At 37.4% G+C, this 21,491-nt stretch overlaps 1 protein-coding gene across 13 annotated transcripts in view; it reads right to left on the reverse strand.

Moving 5' to 3' along the window:
* TJP1 (tight junction protein 1) overlaps positions 1-21,491 on the reverse strand; it is a 257,714-nt gene that overhangs the window by 85,851 nt on the left and 150,372 nt on the right. For all 13 annotated transcript variants that reach the window (XM_067030107.1, XM_067030106.1, XM_067030109.1 and 10 more), the window contains one exon: positions 5,353-5,409. In XM_067030107.1, coding sequence (XP_066886208.1) covers positions 5,353-5,409 — 57 coding nt within the window. The remainder of the gene's footprint in view (positions 1-5,352; positions 5,410-21,491) is intronic.

The following is a 21,491-nucleotide window of genomic DNA, read 5'->3' on the forward strand; positions in this document are numbered from 1 at the left end:
AGAATGGACTTTACACTGACCTTCTTTCTAGACAGGAGTTCCATACTTGCCTGAGTATTACAACTACCATGATGAGTTGGTGTGACACTTTTAACACATTCAAAAAATCAGATTCTGTTTTCTCAACATTCAGAATCTTTTCCTACTTTGCCTAAGTTAATGAGATACAGATCTGTAGTAAATAACCTAACATTTCCCCACAACTGACAAAACCAGGCAAAACTGTAGAAAAGAGAAATGTACTTTAGCTAATTTAAGTGTCTTATTTTATTTTCCTTATTTAAAAACTAAAAAGGTATTAGGGAAAAACAAATGTAATGTGATACGGTCAAATTACACCTATGGTCTCAAATGATCTAGCTTCTACCTTAAGAAACCATAAAAAGAAGAGCAACTTAAACCCAATGTAAGCAGAAGAAACATTAAAATAAGAGCAGAAATCAGTGAAATACAAAGCAGAAAATAAAAAATATCAATGAAAAGAAAAGCTGGTATTTTGAAAAGGTCAATAAAATTGTTAAACCTATAGCCAGGCTTACCAAGAAATAAGAGAAGACACAAATTACCAAGATCATAAATGAAAATGGGCCAACATTACAGATCCTAAAATATTAAAATAAGAGAATGTCATGAACATTTATGTCTATAAATTTGACAGTTTAGATAAAAGGAACTAATACTTTGAAAGATACAAACTACCAAAGTTACCAAAAAAATCTCCAAAAGCTAACAAAGAAGAAATACATAACCTGAATAGTCCTATATAAAATTAAAGAAAATAAATTTATAGTTAAAAGTTTTCTCACAAAGAAAACTCCAGAACCAGATGGCTACACTGGTAAATTCTACCAAACATTTAAGGGAGAAATATCTTCAGTTGTACACAAACTCTACCACAGAACACAATAGGGAAGAATACTTCCCAACTGCTTGTATTGACGCTGGTAGCTTTCCTTACTCCAAAACCAATAAAAACACAAGGAAAAGTACTAACCAATATTCCTCATGAACACAGAAACAAATATCTTCATAACACATTAGCAAATCAATCCGGCAATGTATAAAATGAATAATACATCACAACTAGGTAGAATTTATCTTGGGAATGAAAGGCTCTTCAACATCCAAAATGCAAGAAACTGACCATACCAACAGACTGAAAAGAAAACTCGTATGATAACCTCAATCAATACTTACAAAAAAAGCACTGGCAAAATCCAACATCTATTCATGATTTTTAAAAAAGCCTCTTGGGCTTCCCTGGTGGCGCAGTGGTTGAGAGTCTGTCTGCCGATGCAGGGGACACGGGTTCGTGCCCGGGTCTGGGAAGATCCCTCATGCCGCAGAGCGGCTGGGCCCGTGAGACATTGGCTGCTGAGCCTGCACGTCTGGAGCCTGTGCTCTGCGACGGGAGAGGCCACAACAGTGAGAGGCCCACGTACCGCAAAAAAAAAAAAAAAAAAAAAGGCAAAGTTAAGTATAAAAGCTAACTTCCTCAACCCAGTAAATAGCAAAACAGAAGAACTTCCTTAACCTCATAAAGGGCATCTACAAAAACCTTACTGCTAACATCATAATACATAATAGTGAAAGAATGCTTTCATTTAAAATTTTGAATAAGGCAAGGATGCCTGCTTACTGTCCCTATTCAACAACACCCTGGAAGTCCTAGCAAGTACAATAAGGCAAAAAAAAGAAATGAACAGCATATAGATCAGAAACGAAGAAATAAAACTGCCTCTCTTCACAGATGAGATGACTGCATAGAAAAATGCCAAAGAATCTACCAAAGAAGTTCCTAGAACTCTAGAAAAGTTACAAGTTCACTATTTAAAAAAAAAAAAAAATCAATTGTATTTCTACATATTAACAGACAATCAAAAACTGAAATTTAAAAAATACCATTTACAATAGCATGAGGAAACATAAAAAATATACTTGACTAGAAATCTAACAAAACGTGTGTAGAATCTGTATGCCGAAAAATACAAAACCGTAATGAAGAGATACATCACATTCATAGTCTGGAATACTCAATACCATTAAAATGTCTAAGAGCTATATCACATTCATATTCTGGAATACTCAATACCATTAAAATGTCTATTCTCCCCAAATTAATCTGTAGATTCAATGCAATCCCAATGAAAAATCCTGGCAGATTTTTTTTAATTTGACAAACTTATTCTAAAGTTTATATACAGAGACAAAGGAACTAGTCAAAATAATTTAAAATAATAATAGTAAGTTTGGAGGATTCACACTACCTGATTTCCAACTTAACATAAAGCTACAATAATCAAGGCAGAAGTAACTGGCAAAGGACAGACACACCGATCAATAGAAGAGACTAGGGAAAGACCGAAACATATATGGTCACTGATTTTTGACAAAGGGAGAAAGCAATTAAATGAAGAAAGGATAACCTTTTCATAAATGGTTGTTCAAAAAATTGGATATCCGTATTTTTAAAAATCCCCTAAAAAAATCTTAATATACAAAATTTAATTAAAACAAAACAGAACCTTCCAGAAGAAAACAACAGGAAAGATATTTGGGACCTTAGGTTCGGCAGACTTCTCAGATACAAAACCAAAAGCAAAATCAATAAAAGCAAAAACTAACAAATTGTACTTTATCAAAATTTAAAACTTATACTCTGCAAAAGACACTGTTAAGAGAAGGAAAAAGGCAAGCCACAGACTGGGAAAAATATCTGCAAAACAATACCTATTAAAGAACTTGTATCCAGAAGATATGCAAAACTCTCAAAACTCAGTAACAACTTCTGTGCACCAAGGGACACAAATAACAGAGTACAAAGGTAATACATGGAATGGGAAAAAAAACACTTATGAGTCATATATCTGATAAGGGGTTAATGACCAGAATACATAAAAACTGCTACAATTCAACAAATAAAACCCAATTTAAAAACGGACAAAGGAACTGGACAGATGGCAAATTTTGTTGTGTGTATTTTACCACAGCTTAAAAAAACAGTAAGTATAAAAATTAATAAACGAAACCTCAATTAAAATATAGAGTTGGGAAGCCAGAAGGGGGAGCACTCATGCACTGTGCTGTTAGCAGAGCCCAGCAAGAAGAAAGACTTCCTCTTCTTGCCTGCCAAGAACTCAGCCAATGACAGACTGCCACAATTCAGCCAATGAACAACCACTACACTCAGGACTCTCAATTCCTCCAATGGACTCTGTTTACTACAGCCCTCCCAACTTCCTTTTCCCCTCTATAAAAGAGTTCTATTTTTGCTGAGGTCTTGCACTGTGTCTTGCAGTGGCTGCAGACCCTGAATTGCAATTCTTTGTTGATCCCAAGTAAACCCATTTTTGCTGGAGAAAAACTGGCAGTCTATTTGTTTAAGGTCAATATAAGAAAACAAAAAACCTAATTAAAAATGGGCAAAAGATTTGAATACATTTTACCAAAGAAGATAATGGATGACAAATAAGCGCATAAACAGATATTCAAAATCATTAGTCTTTAGAGAACTACAAACTAAAAACAATTCCATTCCTAGGAATTTACCCAAGAGAAATTAAAAGCTATGTTCATTCAAAAACCTGTACACTAGAGATTTATTCACAATCACCAAAAACTGGAAACCACCCCAGGGTATCAAGACTGGAGAATGAATAAGCAAATTATTCTACATTCATACAATGGAATACTATTCATCAATAAGCACTAATGATATAAGTACATCACAGAGAAATCTCAAGTGCATTAGGCTAAGTGTAAGAAACCAGTCTCAGAAGGCTATGTATTGTATGAGTTCACCTACATGAGAGAAAAAGCAGACATATAGGAACAGAAAACACATCAGTGGTTACTAAGTGCTCAGGGTAAGCGGACGGGGTTGACTACAAACGGCACAAGGAAAAATTTCAGGGAGATGGAATTGTTCTATATTGTCTGTAGTGGTGGTTATATGACTTACATGACTAAATGCGTTTGTCAAACTCAGAACTGTATACTAAGGATGAATCCTACTGTGTGTAAATTATACCAATAAAAATAATAAAGGTATTAAGAAAATAAATGTAATGTGGTAAAATACCAAATTACTCTATAAAACCAGCCAATTAAACATTTATAAGGTATGATGGTATATGTTTAATCTGATTTAAATATGCTATCAGCACATTTCAAATTCAGGCCATACCTTAGCTTTATAAATTAAAAGTTAAGGTTAGTATTATTTAATGATTTCTTTCACCATTTAGGGAGACACAAAAAAGTCTTATCTGAAATCACTGTTTTTTAATAATTAATTTACCCATTGTCTATCATGTGTAGATTCAAAGATTCACGAGTAGTCAGGTGCAGGGTGGTTCAGGAACATGATTTTCCCCCTTTCCATTTTCCTAGTAATGGATACAGCTGGTAGAAATAGTAAGTGTAAAATATTTAAATATTCTCTAATCTCTTTCTGTACATTCTCTAAGGAGAAGAGTAATCAGTAGATTCAGCTCTCTTCAAAGGGAGGAAAGGAGAGATTTATGGGAGGCACTACTTTATGTCAAGCACGCGGTGGCATAAGCCCCATTTTTAACACTGAAAACCAATGCTTTAGAAGCGGGTTTGGTCACTTGCTCATTTCTAAAGGGAAGTAGGCAGCAGTAGGATTCAAATTCAGGGCAGTCTCATTTCAGACAAAGCTCTTTTTAAAAAAAAAAAAAAGCTATTATTTAATTCTTATTCCAGAACTTTCCATCTATTTCTAGTGCCAAGTGGCATGCAGGATCTTAGCTTCCCAACCAGGGATCAAACCCACTCCCCCTGCATTGGAAGCGCGGAGTCTTAACCACTGGATCGCCAGGGAAGTCCCACAAAGCTCTTACTCTTACCCAGCTCACTGCGATTTGCTCTCTGCCCATCTGCAATTGCTTAAGCAAGAGCTTGGCTCTGGATGTTTCAAATCAAGGAGTATCTTTTAAGATTTTATTACTCGCATGACCCTGTTCAATTTTAAACCCCAAGCCTACAATACAAACATATATACTCAGAAAAGCTGAAACAGTTTACAATTTACACGAAAATAGGGTGTCTTTAATCTGATCAAATTTTTAAAAATAAACCACTTAATTTCTTAAGTCATGATTAAAAACAGCAATATACAAATAACAACCAAAAGGATGTATGAAAAAGTAATCATGTTCACTTTTGACCTTAATAAAGAATTTATTGCAACTCTAATTTTAAACAAAGGAATATAGAAAAGTTCTTCCCCTTTCTTCTGGCTTCCTGACATCTGGCTTTCCTCTATTGTTTTCAAAAGCTGCCAGTATCCTGACCTACACACAGATTATTTACTCCAACAGAACTCACCCTGTGAAGTGTCACCGTGTGTTGTTCCCATATAGCTGTTTCCTCCATTGCTGTGTTCTGATAAAGAAAAAGAAAAACAAATAAATATCTGTTAAGAAAATGTCTACTAATAAAGTGAATGAGAACAGCTAGCAAACAATTTAGCATAGTAAAATACCAAAATTCATAGTTTCAATATTAGATATTCTGAAAAGGGCTTAATAATTATAGAAGGTTTTTTGCTTGCTTTTGTTTTTGTTGTAAGAGACAGGAAATTACACACAGGAACTTCCTTTGTTTTTAACTTAATTTGGACAGATGCCACTCTATACTCATTTCATGCCAGCTGAAATCAGTGTTCAAGCTAAGCTAACTCTGCAACTTTATACTTAACATCAGATAGAAATGAACATAAGTTGGAATAGTATTTTAAAATATCTAACGAACAACATAAAACATTTAAAAGTATTCCTTAACGTTGTACAAAGGAAGGAAACGTCAAATACCTCTGAACTCAGTAATTATAAATACACATATCACAGGAAAACAGATAAGACCATTTGATAGGTTTGGTCAATGGCTGCTTCAGTATCAGTTAAAACATTACTGCTCCACCTACTTTCATTTTACTACAGAATTATCTTCAAGCTTTGTTTATAACCCTGAAGGGGAAAAAAAGGCTTTTCTAATATACATATCATGCACACATGCCCATGCCACACACAAAAGAAAAAAAGAAAAACAAATAAACAATTCCAAACTCCCTGCCCCAAAGAACTGCCTTAAAATAAAAGTGATGCAAGTTCCAAGAGAGTTGCTCAAATGTCAGTGTAGTTCAGGTTCTTCTCCTGTCAAGAACTTTTTACTAAAGAGAGAAATAAATCACTATTAAAAGATAGACACTAAAGAATTCAAAGTAAATTTCTTATAAATTGGGTTAATTGCTCTTGGAGGCTTAAAGTAATTCAATGTATTTTAATGTTACCATTTTCTGCAATTGGGGTTCCTGAACATGTGTATCTACAATTTGTTTAAAGGCTTTTTCAGAGGTATCACAAGGCAGGGTAGAAGTGAGAACGCTGAGCACGATGCTTCCAGGACATCACTTGTCACCCAGCCTTATCAATGTCTATTCCACAAATAAGGTTTGTTTTCTACTGCACTGCTGTCACTACCATCATGAGAACATGTCCACCAAGGGGCCCTGGGCCCATTTCTCCTTTCCCACAGCAACTTTAATCGAACATTAATGCCACTTTAGAAAAGGAATCCCTATAAAGAAAGCCTGCTTCCCTAAATACAAAGCAACTAGATTAACTTTCCTGCCAGATGAATAAGAGAGGGAGAGAAAGGATCCCTCTGTTCACTCCCATAGATAAGAGCTGTCAACCAGCGTTTTGTTTCAATCTTTCAGTCAAGTGCAGCAAAACGTCCTTTTAATGAGACCTCTGCTGGAAACAAAGCTGTTTTGTTTTTTAAAAAAATTGACCAGCATTTATGTATTTTAAAAAATACCTCCATCAATGTGACACAGTGATGATATGAGTAATTCTGCTAAACATCAAGAGTCCTACTAAAATATACAGGATAAAAATATCTGCAATTGCCAGTTTGTCCAATCTTAGCTGACTTATTAAAAATGAGAACTGCTTGCATGGCTTTAAGCCTGTCTTGCCTTGATCTACTTCTCAAACCAGCAGCACTGCTTCACTACCCTTTTAATTCCTTTCCTATCAGTGCAAACTGAAAGTGATCTGATAACCAGAGAGGACCTCCATAACATATTTTTTGGAATGAAAATTTATCATCCTCCATATGGTTTTAATAGACACACAATTTACCATTTAGTAAAAGAATATGAATCAAATGAGGAAATTCATTTAATGTGAAGGGAGGAAAAGCAGATTATGAAATGGCTTGTATATTGTTATCCTTTGTTTAAACGTGAATATGAAAAGAAAGGCTAAAAGGATATACAAAATGTTAACACAGATCATCCTCAAAGTGAAGGGATTATGGGTAATATTTTTTTCATTAGTTTTTTTTTTTTTTTGCTTTCCTTTCTCCATTCCCAGTCAGAATAAACTGCCAAAATATTTTAAGCCACATTCATCAAAACCCACTTGAAACTTCAAATATCTATTTTAACTTTGCTTTTAGGAAAAATCAAGTAATATTTAAGATTATTTTATGTTTTATTGTTAATTATAAAAAAGTATCCTGTTAGTAAGGGATTTATAGAATAAGGTCTTCATGTACAAGCTTCTAGGAGTACAATAAGAGAAATTTAGATTGTTTTGTTTATATAAGGAGAAAAATAAAAATACTAAAACAATTGTTCTCAGCATTCCAATCAAAATTAATGTTTCTTCAAAAAAGTACACGACTCAATGGCTTCCCCATACAATAGCTCCCTTCTCTGTTAAAGCCAAACACAGCCTTATTAGCTTGATTTATCAGAAGGGAGACCAATGTGCAAGAAAGAAGCCGAGAGAACGAAACATCAAAAAGGGTGGTCAGTAAGGCTCTTAACCTGTGCACTAAAGCAACTGAATCCATAATATAAATAAGTTGTTATGCCTTGCTGATCCTAATCACTTAAAACACACACACAGAGAAAAAAGTGTTCCTAGTTCAAACCATGGACCATTCCATCTCTCTCCACTCTCAGGCCTTTGGTTTCCTTCAGTGGCAAAAGCAGCAAAATTCTATCCATGGTTGTTTATATAACTAGGTGGACTTTATGAGGAGTTCTGGAGGAACTGAGAATACAAATACAGTAAAATATAATGGTAGAATCTTAGTTGACGGGATTCAAGTACCCGCTGTAATTCTTTCAACTATGCTATGTTTGAAAGTGAGCATAAAATGTTGGGAGGTGGTGACGGAGATTCTTATTAAATCACTCAGAAACTGAAGGCTAAAACGGATATAAAAAACTTTTAGTACTACTAAATGTGATACTTTAGAAATTTTGATACTTTAGATCTTAATGCTAAAATTTTGATATTTTAGAAAAAGGAGAAAGGGGATTTCCTTTGGAAGAATACCTAAAAAAACAAGTGGCCTCTGGGGTGGAGAAAGAGAGAAATTGGGGCAGGGAGGTAGGGAATCTTACATTTTCACTGTGAGCCCTTCTGTAATGTTCTATTATGTTCATCTACTACTTATTCAAATAATTTTTGAAACATCCTTATTGTAAAATTGCTTGTCATTTTTCTTACTGGAAAAAAAAGCAGAATGCATAACTGGCAGAAGGATTTTCTGGTAAATGAACAGTCTCATTCCCAAAACATTCAGGCTTGTGGGGAGACCGCAAGTAAAACACTGTCACTCCTCTAAGAATGATTACAGCACTATCATTCCCTATAACTATGAAAGATGCTGTTAAACAGAAAATGAACTAAACCAGAAATATCAAGATCACAGCCCAAATCTGCCATTAACTAGGTAAGTAACCTTAGTGTTCCTCATTTAGGGAATGGTATGACATTATCTCAAGTAAAAAGTCCTGTCCAGCTCCAAAATTCTATTAGACTGTAATTTCAATTCTAAACAGGCTGCAAATTCAATAATTAGTGAAGCACTGTAGGCATCCAGAGGAACTGTAATCGTGGCCACTGGACTCTGAGTTCTACATACACTTCTAAGTCAGTGTCAACTGACCAGAATCACAATTTCTGAAGAAGCAAAAAGCTGCATTTCAGAGAGTGCCAAGAGTTTGTTTGGTTTCTTTGTTCTAAACTCCAGCTGGCAAAGACACTACTCAGATCACCAACTCTGAAGGGCTTCCTGCCAAAACTTAAGATCCTAATTCTAGGCAGTTTCACTGTCCTTTAGGGCTGATTACAGATCAAGTGGGGAAAAGACGGGAGAACACAAGAACGGACAAGAAGGAATGAACCTATAACCGGGAGAAGACCAAACCGTCAAGACGGAATAAAGCCAGTGTTCTCCAAATGAAGGAAAATATTAACTCCTTAATATTAACTGGGTATATAGCCAGTTAAAATTTACCATCCTTATGGCTGTAATTTTAAAAACAATCCATTCATTTATTCAATCCAGACATTTATGCTAAGTGCTGTAGAGGTCAAAAATAGGTCCTTCTTCCTCCTTAAGGGCTCAAGGAGAGGCTTATAACACTAGATAAATATGTATACGAGGTGCCACGGGGGATGGAGGAGACGCTGCTTGCTGAGAAGATGGGAGACTGAGTCCCCGAGAAAGAAACATCTGAGTTCAAGCTTGAAGGATGACCAGGAAAGAAAGTGGGGAAAGATGTTTCCAGAGAAGAAACAGGCTATCAGCAAGGCTGTTGACGCTGCACATACAGCTGGCTTTGATGTGGCTGAACAGTACCATTTGTGGAATAGGGAAAGGGTAAAATAAAAAGAGAAGCTGCAGAAGTACATCCCAACAGGCCTTGTAACAAATGTAACGCTAAGGACTGTAAACTCAATGGGAAGACACTAAGGAACTTTAGGCTGTCATATTCCATAGCCAGGACTCATTCTGATGGCTGTGATGTGGAAGAGGGAGTTGAGGCAGGGAGACCAGTTAGAAAGTGGAAGTAAAGAGGGGGGAGGAGCTAAAGATGGCTGTTACAGGTTTCTGAATTGAGCAGCTGCGTGAAAAAGCCAGCAGAAAAAGAGATTACAAATTCAGTTTTAGTCACCTTTAATTTAAGGTGCCTGTGGAAATACTGAAGCAGAGATATAGGCAGTAGGCAGGTGGATATAGGAGATCTGGCACAGATAAGGATCTAGGAGTAATCAACAAAGTAGTATTGAATCCAAGAGAAAAGATCCAATTACCAAAGGACTAAGATGACCCTGTGCACCACAAATATTCTGAGCGGAAAAAATGAAGAACCTAAGGAACCTGAAAAGGAACAGCCAGTGAGGAACTAATACAAAAATGTCATTTATTGTCCAGAGAATACACCAAAACAAAATATAAAAATGGAAGATACCATAAAATAAAATTTTCATATTTTTAAAATTGTTGGACCCTTACATATCAAATATATACTTTAAATAGTTTATTCACAGTACTATCTCTTAAATAAAGCACACTGAGCACTCTTTCCTGATGACTCATGGTCTCCCACTAGGAATATGAAGTAGCAAAGAGAGAGGTAACACTGGTGGCACTGAGTTTTTCTTCTGTATGTAAAGCTGTTATGCTGAATTGTTTCTCAATTCTCCTGCCCTCCAAAGTATTTTGGTTTTTGTTTTTGTTTTTTTTGCTTTCCATCCAAAATAGAAAGCAAGATTACCTACTGAGATAAGGTTGAGCCAGGAACTTAAGAAGTACAACCTAAGTTTTAGTGAATAAAACAAATGACCCCTGCCCCTCTTTGACCTTTCAGTTAAGCATTTAATTTCAGTGATCACTGCTATGCAAATGAAGTAAAAACAAAGAGACTAGTGTATGTGCTAAAAGGTGGGGAAATTATACATTTGGATTCATCTGAAGGGCTGTCAAGTAAACTCTCAAAATGGAGATGTCCTGTCCAAGAGAGAGTAAAAAAGATAAATCTGAAGTCAAATGAAGAATGGTCTTGGAGACACTCAGGGAATTCAACAAATCTCACAAACAGGATAAGAACTCATTAAGCATAAGAACTAAAAATAATGATCAAAGTAACACTGCAGCAATTGTGGGATGACAGCCTCAACAGAAAGTAAGTAAATCGAGCACCTGAATCCCACTATTCTCAACACCAGTTAAATTTTCAAATACTTTGTGTGTTCACTCCTTGGCTGACAATTTAGGAGACAGATGATGAGATGGATAGGATTAGAAAATATTAAGAGCTGGAAGAAAGACACAGGTGGGCCTAGAATTTTTTTGGTTGATCAAAGCTAGACATTTGCTTAAGTAAGTTCACAGATAAATTGCTATATTTGCCAATGTCCTAAGGTCAAAGTGAAAGTGCTACCAAGTCCAAGCTCGCTCTGCTCGCCACATGACAGGCCAATGAATCGGAGACGAGGTGTTCAGGCAAAGGAATACGACGTTATTCGGAAAGCCGGCAGACTGAGAAGATGGCAGACTAGTGTCTCTGAAAAACCATCTTATCGGGGTCTGGATGCCAGTTTCTTTTATAGAATCAGAGAGGGAAAGGCAGTGAGGAAGTAAAAGGGCCATCAGTCTTGCAAAACCTCTCCTGGAATGACCAGCCCCGGTGAGGGGATGTGTTCATTTCTTTTTTCTGGCAGCCAAAGACAGGTGGGCAGGGTTCCCTGATGCAGGCCATTATGTGTGATTATAATAACAAAGGCAACAAAAAGCAAAGGTTAAAGTCCAAAAAACAGATCCAACGTGAAGTCCGATTTAGCTCTTCCCTGTTACAGAAGAATATCAGTTTAAATAAGTTACCATTAAACCTCGAGAAATTCTCATCAGGGACAGTTACAGATACCCTCGAAAACTTAGTGCTTTCCAGTTATCAAAAAAAAACTTTTTAGGTTGGCATTTTCTAATGGCTGAAAGTGGATAAAAGACCTTTCAAATTTTTTCCAGGTAGAAAGGGGAAAGGAAATGGGGTAGCATAGATGAGGAAGTGATATTTCTGAGTGCATCTTTTTGTGTAGCAGTATTGTTCCATGATATATTGTCCTCCACATATCCAGAAGTCTTTCTCCAGGGATGAAGGGAGAAATGGGTAAAAAATGTAAACTGTTTTGCGTGTATACTAGAAGTGTAGAAATAATAGATAATGAGAGCTGGGTTCTATTGCTGGAGGAAAAAACTATAAATAAGAAAAGGAGGGAGACTAAACTGAACTCTATGATATGAGATCGGAATCTGAGGTATCAGTATAAACCCATGGTTTTCAATATACATGCAGATAGATTCAGAAATAAGAGTCTTGTACATATGCATATGCCTACCGGATTCCTAGCTCTGTCTGCTGAGAGCCTAGAAGCAAGAAAAACTGCAATGAGCACAGTTAGCATGGAGATCTTAATTTCTAAATACTAGTCTTTAATAAAACAAACCAGAATTTCTCAGAGAAGGGGTTGGTTGCAGGGCTGGGTCAGGGAAAATGCAGCATGAACCTGGAATATCATGTGGCACTAGAAATGAAGGCACTGCTCAAAAAATTATGGGGGTTTGTCAAGAGAACACAGGAACCAGCTTGAAAGAGATTCTAAAGGCCAAAGCTGGAATAATGTGAGCAACAAAATAATAACATTAGACTTTTAACCCACAGAATGATAACCCTTGAGTCCATACTGATGTAATCAAATACATAAATGGGAAAGGGGCAGCTCTTCATTAGAGTGGAATTTCAATTAAATGTGAAAGGAAAAGGGAAAACAATTACCATCAGCCAAGCTCCAGAAACTGTTGCAGATAAAGATCCACCCACAAATGGTAAAACTAGTGGGTGAATGTTTGAGGACTAACAGTTAAATTAAGCACAGCCCCAAATTATCTCCTCCAAAATATTTTTAAATTACAGAAACACAGTAACTTTACAGTGGAGAAATACCATCTTAACCAAGGTAAACACTACCAATAACAGGCAGATCAATATCATGAACCCCTTGAGATGATGAACAACATGGTTTTTATAGCATTCTTGCCAAAAATGCACGACCTCATTCCAATGATGAAAAAACATCAGACAAACCAAGTTGAAGGGCATTCTAAAAAATAACCAATCCTCTTCAAACAGGCATAAAAGACAGAGGGAAAACTGAGGATCTGTTACAGAGTCAGACACCAAAAAGAAGTTAACAACTAAATGCAAAGTGGAATCCTGGAAGAGAAAAAGGGAGAACTAGCAAAATTCAAATGTGGTGGGTAATTTAGTTATTATTGGATCATTGTTCATTTCTTATCCTTGATAACTGTTCTACAGTTACAGGTATGTAAAATGTTAAGGGGAGTGGAATGAAAGATATGAGAACTCTAATATTTTTGCAACTTCTCTCTAACATTAACTCAAATTTTAAAAGTTTTTCCATAAACAAAACAAAAAGACAACTTACAGACTAAGAGAAAGTAGCTGCAAATGAGGTAACCGATAAGGGCTTAATTTCTAAAATACACAGACAGCTCACAAACCTCAGTAACAACAACAACAAAAAAACCCAATCAAACAATGGACAGGGGCTTCCCTGGTGGCTCAGTGGTTGAGAGTCCGCCTGCCGATGCAGGGGACACGGGTTCGAGCCCCGGTCGGGGAGGGCCGTGGCCGCTGAGGAGCCTGCGCTCCGCAGCGGGAGGGGCCACAGCAGTGAGAGGCCCTCGTATCGCAAAAAAAAAAAAAAAGGACGTAAGACCTAAATAGGTCTCTCTCCAAGGAGGACATACAGATAGCCAAGAGGCACACGAAAGGATGCTCAACATCACTAATTATTAGAGAAATGAAAATCGAAACCAGAATGAGGTATCACCTCACGAACCTGCTGGAATGGCTATCATCAGAAAGTCTACAAATAATAAATGCTGGAGAGGGAGTGGAGAAAAGGAACTCCTGTACGTTGTTGGTAGGAATGAAAATTGGCGCAGCCACTATGGAAAACAGTACGGAGGTTCTTTAAAAAACTAAAAATAGAGCTACCATATGATCCTGCGATCCCACTCCTGGGTACATATCCAGGGATTAACAGATATATACCACTATATATAAAACAGATAAACAACAAGGATTTATTGTATAGTACAGGGAACTATATTCAATAGCTTATAATAACCTATAATGGAAAAGAATCTGAAGCTGTACACTTGGAACATGATCTTGCAAATCACTACAGTTAAATTAAAAATAAATAAATATTCACAGAGCGAAAAAAAAAAAAGGAATGGTAATGACAAGATTAATAAGGAGCTGAAAATTGCTAGGTACAAAAGAATGCCATCTTGACCACATGTGCTTTGGGCAGTAGAACATCTAAGTCATATTCTCAACTATCATATATGAGCAAATTCATCAAATTCTTATCAAAATCAAGAACATTCTTTCTTTAGCTGCTAAAATGAAGAATATAATTAACTTATTAAAGGAACCTGAATGGGTAGTTAACACATCTGGTTTTGGAGTTTCTTTGGTTATTCCTCCTCCTCACTAAATCACTATCTGATTTAAAAAAAAAAAAAAAAAAAAACTAAAAAGTTTTAGGAGGTCTTTTCAATTTCTAAACAATAAAATATATGAAAAACCATTATACTTGTCTAACAAAGCACTCAATGGAAAACAGCAAATTTGTACACTCGACAGGCCACATTTCTTTAAAATCAGCCTCCATACTTCACCTCAACCCTAAAACTATTTTAAACAAATCACAAGATGTCAAGGTAAAGTAACAAGCTGTGTTTCAACTGCTAAGCCTCACTTGGGCACACTCCATCAGGCAGCTCCCTCCTGGTTCCCAGACCAGGCACCCTGAGGCTGAAAACTTCACTATTAAGGTGGCAGTTGCGATAGATCAAGATTCGGTAAGAAGTAAACATACCAGTCTGAATGCAAGCTGTTTGGTTATTAAAACTTAGGACTTTTCCCATACAAACAAAGAAGCAGTATCACTTATTTTCATGTAAATCTGGGCTTTTAAAGTTAACCTATTATCTATCTAACAAATCTAGTATTCACAGCCAGAAAATCAATAAAGACAAAGCACCTAACAGAAAAGATGGGCTGATGGCTTGAGGAAGCGCTTCAAACAAGAGGACAGTAAACACGTGGGAAAGTGCTCAACTTCCTTAATCAACAGGGTAATACAAATTAAAAACACAAGTAAAGGCTACTACACAACCATACAATAAGCTAAAGGAAAATAAAAATGAACACTCTAATCAAAACGCACCACTAGTGGACTTCCCTGGTGGCACAGTGGTTAAGAATCCACTTGCCAATGTAGGGGACATGGGTTCGAGCCCTGGTCCGGGAAGATCCCACATGCCACAGAGCAACTAAGCCCATGTGTCACAACTACTGAGCCTGCACTCTAGAGCCCGTGAGCCACAACTACTGAGCCCACGTGCCACAACTACTGAAGCCTGCGCGCCTATAGGCCGTGCTCTGCAACAAAGAGAAGCCACCTCAATGAGAAGCCCATGCACCACAACCAAGAGTAGCCCCCGCTCGCCATAACTAGAGAAAGCCCACACGCAGCAACAAAGATCTGACACAGCAACAAAGATCCAACACAGACAAAAATAAATAAATAAATAAATTTATAAAAAGAAAAAAAACCTCACCACTAGTAGGAGTGTAAACTGGTATCACTGCTTTGGAAAGCTGGGTAAAATAAGCGTACTGTATGATCAATCAACAGAAACGTGACATATATTTACAAGAATGTTCACAAAAGCACTATTCTTAATAGCCAAAAACCAGAAACAATCTAGATGTCCACCAATGATAAAAGGGAAAACAATGCAACATTCACTCAATGAAAATTACTGAGCAATGAAACGAATAATCTCTAACTACACAAATCAATATGGATGAACACTGATCAGTGTTGAACAAAAGAAGCCAGACATAAGAACATGTCTCCCTTTAAATTTAATAACAGGTTAAATTGAAAAAAAAAACACTGCGAAAGAAAAACTACTAGGGGGGAACTAGCCCTATCGAGTATGGCCTCTTAATTAAGACATACTACAAGGCATCTACAATTAAAAGTGGGATACTGGGGCAAGAGCAAATAGACCAGTGGAATAAAATGGAAAAATTCATAAACAGACCTTCAAATCACTGGAAAAATCAGTGTATGAGAAAGGTAACATCTCAAATTACTAAGGTAAAGATGCACTTTTTAATAAATGCGGCTAGAACATCTGGGCTGTCATTTGGAAAAAACATATTGGATCTATATCTCACCACGCACAAGAATAAACTTCGAATGAATTTAGGAATCTAAATGTAAAAAACAAAACCATACGAGTACTAGAGAAAACCTGGGTGAATTCCTCTTTAATGATGGTGTAGCGAAAGGCTTTCTAAGCATAACTCAAAGTCTAACAGAAATAAAACAAAGTACGTAAAAAATTTTAAATGTCTGCCTGACCAAAAAAAGAAACACAGATACAAAACACCATAAACAAAGTCTTAAGAAAACTGCAAGATACACCATGAGAGCCAATATCCCTAAAACATAGAGAAATCAAAAACTGCAGAAAAAAATTCAGTAGAAAAATGGGGAAAATTTACATCACAGGGCTTCCCTGGTGGCACAGTGGTTGAGAGTCTGCCTGCCAATGCAGGGGACGCAGGTTTGTGACCCGGTCCGAGAAGATCCCACATGTCGCAGAGCGGCTGGGCCCATGAGCCATGGCCGCTGACTCTGCACGTCTGGAGCCTGTGCTCCGCCACCGGTAGAGGCCACAACAGTGAGAGGCCCGTGTACCGCCCCCCCAAAAAAACAATCACAAAAAGGATATTAAGATTTGAAAAAAATGTTCAATCTCAGTCATAATTAGAGAAATGCAAATTAAAATGACACCAAGATGCCATTTCTCACCTGCCAAAGCAGTCAAAGGGCAAGACTGTGAGGCTATATTCACTCACAATATTTCCAGGGGAAATGCAAATTCATCCTGCCTTTCGGGAGGTATATCTGGCAATACCTAACAAAACTGAATGTGTACCTAACCTTCTGACCCAGAGATCCCACTCCTAGGAAATCTGTCCTGAAGATAAACTTCCAACAATGTGACTATACATATGTACCAGGTAGTCATGGTAGCAATGTTTGTAATTACAATACTGGGAACAACCTGTATGACCAAACTTGGGAGAACGGATGAATAAATTATAGCACATCACATAGCAGAGTACTATGCAGCTATGAAAAATGGAAGATAAAATGGAAGATGTCTATGAACTGACATGGAGCAATTTCAAAGACAGACCTTTAAAAGAATAAAGCAAAGTGCACAAATATCAATAGTATTCCACCCTTCATGAAGGAAAGAAGGGAATATAGGCTTATATACATGTATCTGCTCATTTGTGCAAAAGAAATATAGAAATAATAAACCAGAAACCAAAGAAATTGATTACTTACAGAGGAAGTAGGAAAGGGGTGGAAGGGAGAGGGTGGTAGGACTGAGGAAGGAATGATATTTCTTTGCAGCACTGAACCACAACAACGTTTCACATACCCCAAAATAACGAATAAATAATTAAAATCAACCAGGATGAGGTGGTGGGAACCAAAATGGAATACAAACAGTAACAGATAAACCTATCTATTACAAATGAATACCACAACCGAAGAGGATGGGTAGAAAAACACTCAGCTAAGTAACTGTGGAAAACACTATTCTGACTGGATATTGTAATGTTAAAGACACAATGAACTGTTCACAAACACTGTACTCGAGTTAAGTCAATCTGTTTCTCAGAAGGGTAGGAGGGGTTAACAACCTGCTAACTACTGGACAGGTACATGAGGATTAAACAAATAACGGAATATACTGTAGACAATTAGATGATTTCTCACTGTGAGAGAAAGAAGTTACAAGAAAGGGTGAAGGCTAGAATGAAGAGTGCTGGATAGGAATCATGGCATCCATATAAACCCATGGTTTTTAGTTAAAACATACACGTACAGATAATTAGATACATGAGGAAGAAGGGGCAGCTCTTCCTTACAAAGGAATGTGGAAGAAATGAGAGAAATACTGATCACTATTTTAGGGAAAAAACATCATAATAACTGCTGCAGGCAAGATCAAAGCGTATTACCAGTGGGCAAAAGTCTGAAGAGAAACAATCTCAAAGTATCTTGCCCAAGATATTTATCAATTACAAAGGGAAAAACAGTAAGTACCTCACCAAATGTTCAAGGCTATCACACCAGTAATAAAACATAAATATCACATACCCTTTCCTAATCTGATGCATAACCTTAATCCAATCATGAGACAACATCAGACAAACCCAAATGGAAACATTCTAAAAAATAACTGACTGGCATTCACTGAAACTATCCAAGTCATAAAAGACAGGAGAAGACTGAGAAACTGGAAGAAATGTCACAGTTAAAATAATATATTGGATATATGCACAAATAAAATATTAAAATTATTTTCACCTGTTAAAACTTTTTGATGTGGTTAACAAAATTTAAATCATGTATGTGGCTCATATTATAGTTCTACTAGAACTATTTCTATTTCTATACAGAACTGTGCTGGCTCTAATCACCAATTTTCAGGAAATACAGAGGGCAAGAAACGTTGTAACTATGACAGGGAAAATCCAGACCAAGAAATTACATAGGACAAACAATTCTGTTCCTCACCAATAAAACTGCACCGTGGGTGGGGAGGCCAGGGCCAGAGCCAGATGGGAGAATCCTACAGTCTAACAGACTTAGGAGACACACCAAACAATCACAATGGGAGGACTTTATTTGAATCCTGTTTTTTCTTAAATATACTGTAAAGAAAAGTTGATACTGAAGATAAATAGAAACTGTACATTGACTAAATGGTGGATTTTTTAATTTACAATTTGTTTTTAAAGTGTGATAATAGTAATATAGTTTTTTTTAAGAGTTCTTATCTTTTAGAGATATATACTCAAATATGAGATGAAAAGACACATCTGGTGTTTGCTTCAGAAAGAGAGAATACAATGGGTAGAAGAATAAATGGAACAAGACTGGCCATAAACTGACAACTGGACCTGTGAGGCTAGTGTGGGGATTCATTACACGCCTCGTATACTTCTGTATGGGCTCAAACTTTTTCCACTTAAAAAAAAGGAAGGCAATTGAGGGGACTACAAGTTAATTATTGAATCTAGAAAAGACCCAAACCAAGAATCATATAACCAAGATGCCAGGCCATTATGCAAAGTTTCCGTAGGCTGGCTCCTCAGCAGCTGCCTCCCCTTCCAGGAAAGATAAGTGCAGCAGGTCCTGGAGATGCACTAGGACCTTCTGGGAGTTTCTTGGCTGAATGTAACCTGGTCTATTACCAGTAAGTGAGCACCAGAGTGAAAACAGTGCCTCTGGTCCAGGAGGAACATCAGATTTTAATCAAATAAGCAGCAGACAAAACAAGTACAAGCTGCTGTACAGTGAAATACAGATAAAGCACAGGGAGCTTAAAGCAGAGTTCTGAACTGTTTTCTGGGCTCAGGACAAGGTTCTCGAGGTTTAGTATTGGGACATGGCTCTCTGAGGAAGACAGGTCCTCAGAGCTCTGCCTGCTCTGGCTGAGGAACAAGGCGGGCAGGAAGCGTGGTTGCGGCCGCAGCAAAATGCGGGAAGGACCTGTGGGATCAGACTTGGCAGTTCAGGGATTTACAATCATCTTCACCAGCCTCAACACTGACTTGACCAGAGGCACAAAGGAAAAGCATCTCAAAGTGAAAGGACCGGTTCAGATGCATACCAAGACTCAGAATAGCTACAAGGAAAATTCCTGGTGGTGAAGGTTCTAAGACTTGGGATGGTTTTCAGAAGAGGCTCCACAGCGACTCACTGACTTCCACAGTCCGGAGATGGTTAAGCAGATTACCTCCATCAACACTGAGCCAGGAGTCAGGGCTGAAGTCACCACTGCAAATGCTGAAATCAGCTTTTAATAAGTTGATAAACACTTGTCAAAAAAAAAAAATTGGCACAGATGCTGGGTGAATGAGGGACAGAAGTGGGGAAGCTTTCCAGGTAGAGAAAACAGCATGTGCAAGAGCCCTAGCGTAGGAAAGCACTTTCCACGTTCACTCAAACAATATTTGAGATTATGAGCTAGACACTTTGTTAAGCTCTGCGATGACAGGACACACCAAGATGACCTTTGTTCTCATGGAGCTTACAGTCTAATGGCAGAAATGGATGATCAAAAAATGTCACAACTGAATATATTATCACAGGTTTAAATAAATATTACAAAGGAAAGAATGAGTGCCGTGAGAGGAACTCAAAGACAAACCTAGCAGGAAGTTCAGTACCCGCTAGGAACTAAAATGAGAACAGCACAGGTTGAGAACAGAGACCAAGACAGGGGAAAAAATGCAAGGTGAGGCTAGAGCGGTAGATAGGAGTCAAATAATCCTGTAGCAGCTTACTGACCATATTATGGATTTTGGTCTTTTACTTCTGAAGTCAATTAAGAAGCCTAGGAGTTTTAGGATGGGCATGCGTACTGGGGCACAGGGAAAGAAGGGGTACTAATCAAACTTGGATTTTGAGAAGATCGTTTTAAAAAGACAGACTGTAAGGGACAAGAAGGGGTATGATACTACTTAGGAGGCTATTACAGGAGTACAAAGAGAAGAACAGAATGTGTGTATGTATCTGTGTGTTGGAGGGAGGGGGGATGTAAATGGTAGAAAGTACCCATGGAACGAGTGGAAAGATATGAGGTGCTCAGGAGTTAAGAACTGAACAGAATCTGCTAATCGGTCAGGTCATTCACCCTATCAGATAGGTAGCCCAACTGAACCAGGTGCACTGGAGTAGTAGTAGTCTATAGTCTCTATTCCTTAATTCATCAGACAAAAGCGTGCATCTCTTACTTAATACTACTGTAATAAAATTTTCGAAAGTATCTCGGGCGCTCAAGGACTTTCTCTGACACCACAACACATCTTGCTGGTCTGGGACTCAACTAACCTTTGTCCAGTATCAAATAAATACATACATACATAAAAACGTAAAATAAGTAAATGTTTTAAGAGTGCACATAGACAGAAATACTATAATTCCTATACACCTCTTCCCTGATATTAAGGTGGGCTTCACTTAAAATGTTTTTATTAAAAGATAGAGCCAACATAACAGCTCACCCTGCTCTGGGCACTGTGCTGAGTGTACAACCACCCTGAGACAGGTCCCTGAGTGTACTGTGATCATCTGAGTTGTACAGATGACAACACAGTATTAACTGGTAGACTCAAGATGCAGATTCCAGAGCCTAAACTCATGTAATAAAGTAATAAAAACTTAGGGTTATTCAATGATAAACCTTTCCAGTTCTTATATTGCTTGACCTCTCTCTGTGCAGGGTCTGGCCTACCAACAGACAGGTCCCTCTCTGGAAACTCTCTATTCCCTTGCCGGCCTTTCTCTTGTTTCACTACACTCAGACCACATTCAAATGAAGAGCTTCTATTCATCAAAAGACCATTAAGAGAGCTTCCCTGGTGGCGCAGTGGTTGAGAATATGCCTGCTAA

This window comes from Kogia breviceps, chromosome 3, assembly GCF_026419965.1.
Source record: "Kogia breviceps isolate mKogBre1 chromosome 3, mKogBre1 haplotype 1, whole genome shotgun sequence".
Taxonomy (NCBI): domain Eukaryota; kingdom Metazoa; phylum Chordata; class Mammalia; order Artiodactyla; family Physeteridae; genus Kogia; species Kogia breviceps.